The sequence below is a fragment of the Leptodactylus fuscus genome, chromosome 1 (assembly GCF_031893055.1).
Source record: "Leptodactylus fuscus isolate aLepFus1 chromosome 1, aLepFus1.hap2, whole genome shotgun sequence".
Classification (NCBI taxonomy): Eukaryota; Metazoa; Chordata; class Amphibia; order Anura; family Leptodactylidae; genus Leptodactylus; species Leptodactylus fuscus.
Window position 1 is genome coordinate 315,555,968 of NC_134265.1, and position 15,406 is coordinate 315,571,373.

Genomic DNA, 15,406 nt, shown 5'->3' on the forward strand with positions numbered 1-15,406 from the left:
GTGCCTCTATCGACTACTTGAAATGTAGCTATCCCATATATCAATGACCAACCTTCTAACAGGCCTTTCAGCATAACTAGAATTTAAATTAAATTATATAGTAGTCATGTTGCAAATCATGTTAAAGGGTCAACCATTTACTTATAGGATAGCTACTTTCCAATAGATAGTGGCACATTTCACTGTTTTATGTTTTTTGTTTGTTTGTTTTTCGCCAAAGAGCTAAATTGCATATCCTTTTCCCAGAGAAATATTGTATGGCCTATACGACTCCTTAAGCTTACATGGTACTCTCCCCAAGGAGAAAAAGTGACTCCTACAATCCTATGTACAAGGAAACTCTACAGAAACCATTCAGATTTGAACAAAAAATTGCTAAATTTTGGATTCTAGACAATCTCGATCCCATCCTATCCAATAAAATTATTTAGTAATCCCGACTTATACTTTAAATTTAGAGAGCCCTGAACCAGCCTATAGCCTCACACCCACAGACAACCGTGATCCCATCTCCTATCCCATAAAATGAATAAGTAAACGCTACTTCTATTTTACAATTAGAGGGCACAAGACCGGTTAACCTGTTCTCGGAGCCTGGCGTTTTGACAGCTAAACCTCCATTTCAGTATACACTTGCGTTTTTAGGATTTAGCCATCTAGGCAGTTTTCAGCATTACATTTTTGGAATTATAAGGGGAAGGATTAATGAGCTTGCTCAGCGGTAAAAATAAGCCCTCTATAATTTACAGCTCTGTGAGGCCCATTATCTTACATTGGCGCACTGTCAAATATGAGCGTTGATGACAGATATAATTTATGCCATGTTATATTATATTATAGTTGCCATAAATACTCTACCCAGTTGTCCAGCAATCCATCTGATGTCATTTGTGGACCTGCCCATTGGTAAATAACTGTACAGCAGAACCGTATACGTGCTTCTGGAATCAGAAACATCTTCATTCTGTCTACTTTCTTCTTGCTTTATATGTCTGTAGTCTTGTGAGGAACCCAGTGCGGACAGTTATTAATATCCATCCACCACGTGATAGGTAATAGTTTACTACGCCTAGCAGCCGCACCATAAACATGAGTCACTTAGACAAATTAGCAGACATTAGCCGAGCCTCATTTTGCTTGATGTTGATAAATTAATTCCACGGGGGAAGATTTGTCAAAGAATATTTCTTCAGCGCCACAATAATTTTCCTGGTTCTTTTTCATGACTGCTTTTATATGTCCCCAGAACTCAGAGTGCAGAAAATAAGGATTACTATACTGCAGGTCTTGCAAATATAGAATGTTTTAACTGATATTTTGTATTCTCTTATTTTTGTCTTATTCCTTTAAGGGTAACCTGTCACATTATACAGTCAGCCATGTAATATAGCAAGAGGAGCTGAGCAGATTGATGTATAGTTTTTTGGGGAAAGAGTCAGATTTGGAATTTTTTCATTTTAATTCTTGCTTATTCTGGGATTAGGAGTCCAGTGGGTGGGGCTACAGCTATCGCTCTCTCAATACAGGTACAATACTGGAGTCCTGGTATAACAGCCCCAGGTTTCTGACCTATGTGTAGTCCAGTGTGGGACTTGAATAGGCCTCAGCCACAGGTGTAGGTCCCAAGGTCATTACTGGGCCATAACAGGCTGCAGAGCCTGCACTTCAGGGCAGATCCTGGGCGCGAGAGGAGGCGCCTGAGTCTCTCCTGAAATACTGAGAGTCTGGTGAGACTGTACTGTACCACGTTGTTTTGTTCATGTGGTTGGTAGTAAGCCACACATATAGTTAGTTCTTACTGTTTAGTTAGAGCTCGGACGAGCAGGATTTTGTTTGACGTTTTGCCTGAATTTAGGGCTGTATTTTATTTTACTTTTACTGCTCCTGGCGTGAAAGTTTATTTATTTTTGCTGTTTTTCCAAACATACCTGTGTGCATCAGACATTGTGTCCCTGTCTCTGACTGGTTGGGTTCGCACTACTGCTACTACTGAGCTATTTTGTCCACAATACATATATATGTGTATTTTTTTTTTCAAGGTAATGTACTGTATATGTATATATATATATATATATATATATATATATATATATATATATATATATTGTATAGTGATCCCTTAAGTTACATTATCAATTGGTTCCAGGATCCAGGCTGACCATTGTAAGTTGAAACCATAATTCTATAGAAAACTAGTAATTGGTTGCAAAGACCCTAAAATGTCACAAAAATCTGAAAAAATTAGATTAAAGAAAAATCTATATTCTTATATCTATAAAATATAGTTCATAACAAATCCAGAAATTTTCCCAAAATTTTGGGTTCGACCAAATGTATATCTGTTGTGCTTCACCACTCATGAATCACTTTAATACTTTGGGGTCTCATTGCCCATGTTTCTTATTGCCTTTACTATCTATTTGCAGGGTTCTTTATGGCAATAAAATCACAGAACTTCCTCAACATGTTTTTGAAGGATTATTTTCACTGCAGTTACTGTAAGTATGTCTCTACACGTGTTTGTGGGGAAAAAATTTCTATTTTTTTTTTTTTTTTGCCACCATGAAATTGTTATTAATTAATCTGTTTCGCCAACTACTATTTTGGAAGTAAAAGGGTTAAACACAGCTTTTTGCAAAAATTGAAGGCAAATATTTTGATTCTGTCCAATTTTAACCTCTGAAATATGACGCAATGTGTTCTTATGTCAACCACCGCTGGCATCTGTATATTTGATGGATGGAAACCCAGGACATTAAAAAACCACAAATTGTCTTAATTTATACCAGAACCAGACCATTAAGCCATAAATGAGAAACACACCGTTTTCCCATGCGCCTGCTTAGAAATGATATGTGTTCAGTGGCCAGTGTTTACTGCTTGACAACATTTGACCCTCGGTAGATGGAATGTATCATGGAGATCAATCGAGACTTGTCTATACCATCTTATTGCTTGTGTCACATTAAGAATAGTAGTAGGACTGCATCTCAGTGCAACAGGGCAGCCAAGTAATATATATATGAAATGTGACTCACAGAAAGACCATACCTGTTTTTCATTTAGAAGAATGAGTTCTTATTATTTGCAATAGGCAAGGACTCAACATTTTCGAAGCAGTCTTGGTTTGTGGCCGATGGCTAAAGTACAGTTGCCCTATTGTTGAACCTGTTTTCAGTACATAGAAGTCAACCTAAATAGAACACAAGTGATAGTTGTGCATTGGTTCTACTTCATTTCTATAGAGTTCCAAGACAGACAAATACCTCTTTAAAGGCAATGGGTTCATTCAGGTGATGGGCAGTCTTCCTGTCATGCCCATATTATGGGGATAATGTCCATCTTTAGCCTCTCACTTCTACCAAATCAATTCTCTCTAGGCTGCGCTGATGAAGTCCAACCAGACAGAAACGGTGCCGTCTGTAGCTGAGAAATTGATTTGGTCATAATCCCGCATTATGTAGTAAAGACTTCAGGGAAAGTCGGGCATGATGTTCAGGGTGTTTCCCAATAGAGGGCAACATAACAGAGGCACTGGGAGACAGATTTGCATATTCTTCCCATGTCATGCCCATACACATACATTACTAGTTCAGCCAAGAGTATATGGGATCTCAATTTGGGGAAGGGAAAAAGCTGATCCTTCTTTCTCATCAAACCACCATTGAAAGTATAGCCAGTTGTTCTGGGTCGAAGACTCATCCTGGTCCTTTTTTCTCTCAACATTTGCCATTAGTGGAGAGCAAACCATCCTACAAACTACAGCCAGCCAGTTCTGTTGAAGTTGTTGGGTTTTGCTCATATATGTGTGTTTTCAACGTAGAGAAGGGAATAAGCCAATACTTCTCACAATTAACATTGGCCATCGATAGAGATTCATGAAACCACTAAACTAGTGCCATACAGTCCTGACAAAATGGAGAACGGGGTTACTCATGTGTATGTGTTCTTAATCTGGAGAAGGGAATAAATCGAGAGTCACGCACAAACTAGAACTAGCCGGGCCTGTTGAATTCAGCAGATTTTGCTCTCATGTTTAGGCACCTTTAGACTTGCCTTCACCCAGGGACAAAGATTAGTTTGTCACTCTAGTTCTGCATCAATAAATTTTATATTTTGGCTACGACAATGTGGCTAATTGGCAGCCCCTTGGTTAAAAGAAACTTTCCACTTACTTAGAACAACATGGCAGCCATTGAATACTACCTCCAATCGTACTTACAAATAGCAGAGATATTTTTAGGATTAACTCCCATATAGCATAGATAGCAATTAGATATTTAGGATGTGTCAGATGACAAACATAGTGTAATATGTACGGTAAATGAATAAAAAATACACAACTACTTAAAGATGTCCTTGGGTAAATGCCCTCTCTGCCCTGCCCTGTATATTTAATAAGATCCCCAGATATTTGACTTTTAGTCCTTCTTGACTTTCTCTCTTAGCACGCAGTGTCGACGTCTTTTAGTTTTCCTTAAATGTTTACTGTTCCGTATAATGATCTCAGGATTGCTGCCCTGCTCGCTTGCTTACTTGACCTGAACTCTTTACCTCCTGGCACCTATTTAATAGCATATTGCCACATGTGAGGATAACGTGCCCGGCCTGTGATTATTCTACCTTTTCCTTTGAAGTAAACACTGGCTGGTGGCCATCGTGACTGATCTCAGTCTACCGAACAAACTCTTCATCGGCTTTTCTCATCCACAATGAACAGTCATAAGCTACAAGGAAAACATTTTTGTACCTGTTGAAAATCCCTCCAATAGCACTTCCAGTTTATAAACCACTTGAAAGGAATAAGTATATCCGACAGCACCTTGGAAACCATACAGAACTTTCTGCTTCAGCAAACAGTGTAATGTAAAGTAAGCAAAGGAAACCAATAAAAGCAAAACAGCAACAGGAGAAAGTGTACAGGCCAGATACATTCCCTCCACGACAAGCACATACCCAGTAAATTGTGTATGTGTATCTGAATAGTTTTATTCTTCAGAAGGTTACATAGTCGAGTCCAGAGCTTGTAGCATTGGGCATAGGTATGTACTTACTTGGGGTATACTTGTTTCCCCACCTAGGTCCTCGCAAGATTTGAGAACTATTAGTGGGGCAACAATAGTTATAGCTGTGGGTCCCTTTGCACGTGGACACTTGGTCCTCTTATCTGCTGAGCTTCAGAATTCTACTGGGTAACATTTCAAGAAAATATAGATATTTATATTAAATAAGATAGAGCTTGAGTACTTTTAGATTTGTGATTTTGAGATAACGCGGTTAAAGTGGTCGAAGAACTCAGACCAATCACTGAACTTTATTGACCTTGATACAGAGGTGTAGCTTAACTCGGAAAGTCTTGTCCCCAATATAAAAATCTGTAACAAGCCCAAAATACCATGTGCCATGTGTCCCCTCCTCATGTGGCAAAGTGGCCTTTGGGCCCCATCTAATACCAAATGATCAACCACTAAGGTGGATCAAGAAAATCTCTAAAACTCTAAAATTTACCATTATGTATAGTTGTAATTTACCATTATGAACAGTTGTATACTTGTGTACTTTCTTTGCTTATGGTGGCCATTTTAAGGAGCTTAACTGCTTTGGGTATAGCCAGTGGTGTAACTAAAAACTTGTGGGCCCCGGTGCAATCTTTTGTCCCTGACCCCCTACCTTATCCCTACAGCGAATTCTTGATAGTGATGGTTCCGGGTGCTAAGGAGTTTGATCACCCTTAGTGTGGTTAGGGTCTCCTTGGTTTATGGGCCAGTGTTATGGTTTTCTGGGTTTATTAAAAAAACTAACAAAAGAAACCCAAAGGAGCCCGCTGGGCTCTGGACCACAGAAGCGCCCTGGTGTGAACTGGGTCTGACAGACGTCACTGCCAGCCCTCTACACACCCTAGTTCGCTCTGTACAATCACAGCAGCCTGTGTAGGTCCGAGCAGCCACACAAGGACTCAGTCTAGACAGCACTTTGGTGCTAGACTGTCCACAATAAGCTAGTGTGCACACAGTGGCTTCCTGATGCACACCAAGCAGCTACCAACTAAAGTATTTTTCCTTTTTTAGGAAATAGAGTTCTACCTGAACTGCAATACTGCCTAACAAAGTTTCTGACTAGCTAGCTATCCTGAGCACACGCAGTGCATTTGTGAATTGACATTAAGGCAGCGGGCTGAGGAACCTCCCTCCTTATAAAGGGAAAGGGCGGTCCACTTTCGGCCAAGCCAGCTGCCCAAGGCGGAGGTGATTGGTTGATACAACTGTCAATCACAGCCTGACCACACCCTCCGGCTGCAAGAGGGTTTAACCCTTGATAAACCTGACTGCCAGCACAACGGTGAAGTGACAGGCGGCAATACGCTACCGCAGAGAGACGGGCTGCGACCCGACCCCTCGGCCGCAGTTGCCGCACAGTCCTAACAGCCAGATGGAAGCTGCAATCTCAATACTGAAGCTCCCTCAGGCTCCTGAGCCCCGGTGCGACTGCACCCTCTGCATCCCTTCAAGTTACACCTCTGGCTATAGCTAGTGTATATAAGGAACTACTAAGTTAGAATTTTAGGATCTGAAGAAAAGGAAGGTCACTGTTTTTAGAAGAATTCCAAGAGTTCCAGAATCTTTAGTTTAGGGTACAAAAACATTTAGGCATTGTGGGATTGTATTGGTTTCTTTACCAGGAAAATAGACCGCTCCCGTTGCACACATTTTGCATATTATTGGTGGTGATATAAACGTAGGTGACAATCTTGTAATAGAGTAAGAGAACTTTAAGGTCAATAGCATTTTATATGACCGGAGGAACGTCAACAGCCATCTATAGTTTGCTAACATTTTCTGAACTTTGCAGAACCCTTTGTTGATGGGCTAGTTCATGATGGATTTGAGAAAACAAAAAGTGTTGTCATTGAACTTTACAACCGAATGAACACGAAACAACTTTGTAATTCACGTTATCCTTGGTTCAACAGATTGCTCAATGCCAACAAGATAAATTGTCTGAGGGTAGGTGCTTTCCAGGATCTGCACAACCTGAATCTCCTCTCTTTGTATGACAACAAACTTCAAACCATTGCCAAAGGCACATTCGCACCGCTGCGCGCCATTCAGACCCTGTGAGTATTTGTCATGTCGTGGTGGTGGGGATTGTATGTATGGGAAATCTGGCTTGTGGGGGATGGTTTTGTTCTGAATAATCCATCTTCTCTTTTGCATTCATGGTCAAAAAAAAAAAGATGCCAGGTCATTTGCGAATAACATGTTAAATTGTTCTCATTCACTCCTGAAAGGCATTTGGCTCAGAACCCATTTATCTGTGATTGCCATCTGAAGTGGCTGGCGGATTATCTACATACAAACCCTATTGAGACCAGTGGTGCCCGCTGCACCAGCCCCCGTCGACTGGCAAACAAAAGGATTGGGCAGATCAAAAGCAAGAAATTCCGCTGCTCAGGTAAATGGCTTAGTTCAACTCCTTTCTCTTGCCAAAAAACAGTCATCCTAGATAGCTCGACAAAGCAGCTGCTCCTCTTCTCTGAATTATTAACATTATACAAGTGTCTCCTGTCAACTTTCTTCTGATGGGAGGAAGGAATCTGTGTGTGAATGAGCATTTATATGAAGAAGGGGCGCAGTACTATGTCCCATCAAGACTTGTGCCGCCTTCTACATAAAGCCTTGGCAATGGGAATGGAGATTATGTTGTCTTTGTAGAGATTGACTTGTTCTTGGATGTCTTTGTGGAATTTCTCAATTATCTGTTACTTCTACTAAACATAGTATTACTATAGAGGTGCTTTTACTCTTCTCTTACTGTATGGCATGGCAGATATACAGATGTGGCAAAACTAAGTTTGTTAATTGGTAAAAAAAACACCCCACCAATATGAGACTGTATCAATGGCAAATTCGACAATACCGGATTATATAAAATTGACCCTTCAGACTCCTCCTCTCTTACATTTTTTTGCTTTATTATATGTGATCCGCTACCTGTTAATCTCCATTTGCTTACTGATCGATTAGGATTTTGTAGTCACCATGTATCGATTACCTGCCGAGAGTTAATAGACTAGTGTTATACACCGCAGCCAATCAGAGGTGGCAGGGCTATAGGGGGAGGTAGAGTGAGACTCATCCAATGGTAACACAGGAGGCGTGTCTCAGACTACCTTGGCTGTATCAGAGATATAGTCACAGATGACAGATCTGACTAAAAAGTAAGAGATCAGGAAAAATAAATAGCCATTAACCCTATGGATATAGATTTGTATGTTATTTTTAACCCCTGATTGGTCATTTTAACTGTCCATTAACGGTAATAAGTACCTCCAATTTTTAACTGTATCCGCCAACAATGCGGCCTTCCAAATATTTGCTGACAGCAGAGTTTGGTGTCTAGATAGTAAGCAATGTTTCTTACTTTTCCTTATAGAATAAGAGTGTTTACTTAACCTAAGAGATCATGTCTATGGGGAGGCCAAGAGAGATAACTATGGCACAAAAAACATTTTTTTTTTATTTTTGTTTCAAAAAGATTTTTATTAACACATAATAAAAGTCAGTCACAGCCCCCCATGTATTCCGAACCAGCGGTTGGGGATGAATGGTGTAGTAAGGGGTTAATAACCAGTGATTGAATAGCTTTATTAAGATACACAAACAGTACAATCCTAAAGAGGTAAAATGAGCAACCCAGCCCTGCCACATCTGTATTCTACCTGACGTACAGTATACAAAAGAGTAATACATTGAGTAACAATTTCTTTGAAGGCAACGTCCCCTGTCGATCCTGGTCACAACCTATATGTATCCACTTGTCATATGGTATCCAGCTGTTACAGGTGTCTCACATTTTACTACTTTTCTATGATTGCGAGTTAAAGACCAGTAGAGAATTGTTTGCTGTCTGTGTCCTGCAGCCATGTATGACCAGATGTGTGTGTTATACCACCAGTGAGATTTTATTTCGCTTTTACATTAGTATTGTTCCTCTTGAATTCTGAGCACAACCAGTAAGTGTCATCTGTCCGCCTGCTGCAATTCAGATGCAACTTTCTGTTTTTCTCTTTTTTTCTTGTGTATGTAGCTAAAGAGCAGTATTTCATCCCAGGTAGGTTTCAATCTGCAGTAGGGTTATCCTTCTTCTGTCTTTACCAGATGAGGTCTTGCATGTACCCTTATGGAAGATAGTCGCCTATATGCATGGAGATCCTTGTCTGTTTATTCTTAGTACAGTACCTATAGAGAACCTTCTATTAGTTTTGTTTTATATTGTGTTTTGTACTTTTGTTATGTGTTTCCAGCCAAAATGTTAAAAATTTTACTTAGGCTACATATACAGTTTTTACAGTCTGCAAATACTGATCTACAAACCACACAAAACGTGTCCGCATTATGACAGTGTGTCATCTGTAATCATGGATCCGCAAAAAGACTTGTATGGTCCCGTACACTTGTATCTGCGAGTTTGTCGGACAGGAATAGGACCTGCTCCATAATTTGCAGATAGACTCTATGACCTGGACACTGATCAGTAAAAACCATAGATATGTGTATGGGGTCATAGAAATGAATGGGTCCATATATTATCTGCAATTGTGGAGCCACAATTACAGATAATATACTAAACACAACCATGGTCGTGTGCATGAGGTTAGTCCTTGAGTCGCACTACCTGGAGATACAAAAAGTTATCAATAGAGAGAGAAGGCAATTAGTCCAAGTGTTATGACTACCTGATATCTGAGGATCTAAAATCCTCCTAAGGCCTGGTTCACAACTGCGTTGGGTATTCCATTTGGGGACCCCCGAACGGAATACCGAACACATTGAGAAGTGGTGAGCAATGAAAGCACACGGACCTCATAGACTATAATAGGGTCCGTGTGTTTTCCCCATGGTGTCCGCACGAGTCATGCGGAGAGAAAAGTACTTCATGAAGTACTCCATTATAGTCTATAGGGTCCATGTGCTTTCATAAGCTCATCGCTTTTCAATGTGTTCGGTAATCTGTTTGGAAAGAGGACTCCCCGAACGTAATACCGAACACAGATGTGAACCAGGCCTAAAATGATGCGCTTCTTCAAACCAAAGGAGAAGTAGAGTTAAGCTGAAAACTTCATCTCAAGGTCTGACTCCAATTTGTTATTGTCTCTAGAAAATTCTCATTTTATTTTAGGAATTGGGGCTTTAGGTAGGTAAAATATGACATACAGTTATATGGTGAAAATGTCTCAGTTTTCAGGTAACAAGCTATGCATTAAAGGGATCCTATGTTTTGAACACATTTTTTTCTCCCTAACATGTCAGAATAGCCTTAAGAAAGGCTATTCGTCTCCTACCTTTCCTTTTCTTCTCTGCGCTGCCGTTCACCTGCAATCCCGGTTTCTCACGGTATGCAAATGAGCTCTCTCGCAGCACTGGGGGCGGTCCTCAGCACTCAAACAGCATGGGGGTGTCCCCAATGTTGCCAGAGAGCTATCCAGCGCCGCCTGCATCTTCTTATTCAACGAGGTCTTCACTGCGTCTTCTTCTGGCGGCGTCTTCTTGCTTCTAAGCTTTGGGCCTAGGGCAAGCCGACTGCGCATGCCCGCCGGTCACGGGAAAATGACCGCCTATAATATTGTGGAAGCGGCCATTTTTCTTGTGGCCGTGGGCATGCGCAGTCAGCTTGCCCTAGGCCCAAGGCCTAGAAGTAAGAAGACGCCACCAGAAGAAGACGCGGTGAACACCTTGTTGCAAAAGAGATGGAGGCGGCGCTGGAGAGTTCCCTGGCAGCATTGGGGATGTCCCCAGTGCTGCAAGAGTGCTCATTTGCATACCGAGAAAAACCGGGATTGCAGGCGAATGGCGGCACGGAGAAAAAGAGGAAGGGTAGGAGACGAGTAGCCTCTCTTAAGGCTATTCCGACATGTTAGGGAAAAATAAATGTGTTCAAAAGATAGGATCCCTTTAAATAAATTATTCATACCATATTAATAGTATAGGCTATGAAATATGTTTATTTTGATGTCAGAGTTGGACATGGTACATAACTAGTGATTCCAACTCGACCCAGAACTGACTCAGACTTTGACTCCACAACCAAGACTAGAGATAATTGGAATTCATTTTTACACAAATTTCTGGCGCTTAGGTGGCGTCTTCTTCTTCTTTCTTCTTTTTCATGATGTCCTGTTTATCACTATATCCCAAGAGAACAAAAATACTTAAATCACAAGATGGCGTTCCTCATTCATTCCTGATTTTTTTCCTTGCTGTACAAATAAGGTTATAGCATAAGACCTTCAAAACAACCATATAAAATGGTAAAATAATGACCCTTACATGTAATAAAATCCTCACATTTCATAAATAATTCTTGCTCCCCAGGCTATTCTAAAAGTCAATATGAAGTGACTGTATCATTCCTAGATCTGTTGACAGATGTGACACAGTAGACGGACACTTGTCAGATGTTTAATTTCCTGAGGGACTCTTATTTCTCTGGCTTCTGTTTTTATGCCTTTGAGTATGCATTTCCCTCATGTATTTCAGATGGGGCAGCAATGTGTCCTGAATCCAAAATGACCGGCACATTTATATAGCTCAGGGAATGCAACCTGTATTTACATAGGGTAGATAAGAGAATGTAGATACATATGTGACCAGCACCTAACAAATAACAATGACACACAGATAGATAGATAGATAGATAGATAGATAGATAGATAGATAGATAGATAGATAGATAGATACTACTATAGCAAATAAATGGATAGGTGGATAGATATGGAGAATTGTGACAGATAGATATAGATAGATGGAAAGATAAACGAAAGAGAGAAATGAGAGAATTAGATACTGTATGTCTACTGATGTAATGTTGAATAGATAGATAGATAGATAGATAGATAGATAGATAGGTGATCAAAAGTATCCGGACACCTGGCTGAAAATGACTTACAAGTTTGTGGCGCCCTCCATCGGTAATGCTGGATACAATATGGTGTTGACCCCCCCTTAGCCTTGATGACAGCTTCCACTCTCGCAGGCATACGTTCAATCAGGTGCTGGAAGGTTTCTTGGGGAATGGCAGCCCATTCTTCACGGAGTGCTGCGCTGAGGAGAGGTATCGATGTAGGTCAGTGAGGCCTGGCATGAAGTCGGCGTTCCAAAACATCCCAAAGGTGTTCTATAGGATTCAAGTCAGGACTCTGTGCGGGCCAGTCCATTACAGAGATGTTATTGTCGTGTAACCACTCCGCCACAAGCCGTGCAGTATGAACAGGTGCTCGATCGTGTTGAAAGATGCAATCACCATCCCCGAATTGCTCTTCAACAGTGGGAAGCAAGAAGGTGTTTAAAACATCAATGTAGGCCTGTGCTGTGATAGTGCCATGCAAAACAACAAGGGGTGCAAGCCCCCTCCATGAAAAACACGACCACACCATGACACCACCGCCTCCGAATTTTACTGTTGGCACTACACATGCTGGCAGATGACGTTCACCGGGCATTCGCCATACCCACACCCTGCCAACGGATCACCACATTGTGTACCGGGATTCGTCACTCCACACAACGTTTTTCCACTGTTCAATCGTCCAATGTTTACGCTCCTTACACCAAGCAAGGCGTCGTTTGGCATTGACCTGTGTGATGTGTGGCACCCAATCACCTGACCATGTTCGAAGTCCGTGAGTTCCGCGGAGCGCTCCATTCTGCTCTCTCACGATGTCTAATATCTACTGAGGTCGCTGATATGGAGTACCTGGCAGTAGGTGGCAGCACATTGCACCTAATATGAAAAACGCATGTTTTTGGGGGGTGTCTGGATACTTTTGATCACATAGTGTAGATAGATAGATAGATAGATAGATAGATAGATAGATAGATAGATATTGAGAATGATAATGGTAATATATTTCCGTTACTCATTCATTATTCTCACATTGGCCACTTGTTCTTGGTCCATCCCTTGTTGTATCATTTATGGATAATTTCTTTCCTCCAGAACACAAGCCGGGTGTATATAAGGGCAAGGGTTTTTTATGGGAGCTCAGGCAGCTTTTCAGTCTGTTCTAAGGGATTGTATTAAGGCTTTTTTTTCAGCACTACCTTTTAAGATTTTCAATAGCAAAATAAGGTTAGATGAGATGTGAAGTCATTTTATATGGCAGGCTGACCAAACATAAAGCTGTATTGTCATTCCTGTTAATACAGGTTGAGCACTACTTTCAAATGTGTAAATCCCATTCACATAAACGCCTTGAGTTTTTATGGTGGGCTCAGTAGGATATGGGAATATTCTAAGCAGGGCAGATTCCCTCTATATCCTATGGTGAAAGTTCTAATTTGCTGTATTAAGTGCAGTGATGTAATATTGTCATAGAAGAGAGTGAGCGAGGAGCGATGTAATAAGCGTCAGTGCTAAAGGGCAACTTGTTAACCATTGCATTGCCAACAATGAGTCTATTCCCGTGCAGCACACTTCTGGCAGGGCTTATTCTACAAAGCAAATGTTTGATTCCCAGGCTTTTTTTTTTTCTTAAATACAAGAGCCCTGGAATAACCTGTACATCTGAAATGCTTCCAGCTGGCCTGTACGCTGAAAGAGACTGTGCTTTACAAGACGCTAATTAATTTTTAGAATTAGAGGTCTTTTCCAAGTCAAAATAATGCAGATCCATTTATTCTTCTCAATGTGGATCTGATCAAGTGAACAATAAAAGGGGTTGTACCGTATAAACGCAATACTTTACAGAATATAGGCTTCATCTATTCCCATTCTCACATTTATATGCTGGCTAGAATGCACTTGGATTCTGGCACAGTAATATCAAAGAGGTAACTCTAGCCAGAAATAAAAAATTCAGTCTTTGGTCATGAAATTTGACATATCCCCCAAATGGTCATATATAGCGGTTTTAACATGATTGACATTTATTAACTATCCATAGAATAATGTCTGATTGTTGGGACCACCATCAACCACTAGGAGGGGGTTAACCCCCGCCTCATGGCAACATCAGTTGTTGAGCATATGATGCCGTGCCATTCAATGTCTATGGGATCAGTGGCGACAGCCAAATACATTGCTCGGAGTGATTTCCGTCAGTTCTGTAAAACGTGAATAGAGCAGCAGGATGCATTCTCGACTGACGCTCCATTAAAACTGTGGTCATCCATTGACAAGAAAAGTGGGGCTCGAGACCCCCATTCTAGTAATCAGCAGGGTTCCCAAAAAAAGACACCACAAAGATCAGATATTTATCATCCATCATATAGTTAGGTGATAAATATCAATTGTGGATGAACCCTTTTAGTTGAATAGTCATTCTGGAAATCCTTTACTTCCCACTTTAGGACCAGCGCTGAAGCCTGTGCTGACCATGGCACCATGAAAGCCAAGTGGCCACCCTGGAGATAAATACTCCAACACCCAACCACTGCATTCTTATATACTGTGCCAAATTTTTTTGTGAATGCTGCTCAATTATCATGTTGTCAAGGACAGTATAGGCTTCAGGTGACCTAGAAGAAATCCAAATCACGTGGTGTCAAGTACAGTAAAGTGTTACGACTCGAGGTAAAATCTAAACTTCTAGACTTAGACTTCTATAATGATATTTTGTCACATAATTAATGGTATATCTGCCATAGAAACAGGCAATGACGTTATTATGAGGGTCTGGAATGTGTGCCAAATGCCAAATAACTATTCTCTAAGGAGATATATGGCGTAAGGCCATCTGTTGTTTCTATAGGAGTAGTGTATATATAGGAGTATCCGCAGGGATTGACATGATGAGGTTTGCTATGAGGCCTACCACCCCCACAATAACCTAGTGTATGTGTATGTACCCGTCACTGTGGAAGCATCAATATGAATCTATTTCCCTTCTTAGAATCTCCGTTTATTTGATGTTACTGTCTCAAAGAAAAACTGCCATAGCAACCAATCGCGACGCAATAAGAGCGCTATAAGAGATTCATGGTGCGATTTTTTGCTATGGGCAACAAAGACAGGTTTTTCTTTTACACCGTTTCGTAAATTTCCCGATTGTGTTCTTTAGTTGTATTTTTATACAGCTACGCTTCCCATAACCGGCATGTCTCCAGCTGTGGACCCCATTGTGTTTCCAGACGCGCTCCATCCCACGAATGTCTCTCATACCTCATCTTACACGTACTCCGTGCCTTGATTCTGTATTTCTACCAAATGCCAGTGAATATTGCTCCTCTCGTGTTTATGTCTTACTCTCTTTCCTCCACATGACCTTTACTTTTCAGGCATTCACCACTTGGGCTGTAAGTAACATTTCTTCCCCCCTCAGAATAATCGTCTCTCTGATCCTTTTTTTTCCAGCCTGGCGTTTTTTTTTCCCACCTTATCCCAAAGAAACTGAAATAAATGTGGATTT

At 40.9% G+C, this 15,406-nt stretch overlaps 1 protein-coding gene across 7 annotated transcripts in view; it reads left to right on the top strand.

Moving 5' to 3' along the window:
- Nucleotides 1–15,406, top strand: part of SLIT2 (slit guidance ligand 2) — a 260,033-nt gene that overhangs the window by 196,343 nt on the left and 48,284 nt on the right. For all 7 annotated transcript variants that reach the window (XM_075259851.1, XM_075259802.1, XM_075259816.1 and 4 more), the window contains exons 12-14: nucleotides 2,427–2,498; nucleotides 6,971–7,114; nucleotides 7,289–7,452. In XM_075259851.1, the coding sequence (XP_075115952.1) occupies nucleotides 2,427–2,498; nucleotides 6,971–7,114; nucleotides 7,289–7,452 (380 nt within the window). The remainder of the gene's footprint in view (nucleotides 1–2,426; nucleotides 2,499–6,970; nucleotides 7,115–7,288; nucleotides 7,453–15,406) is intronic.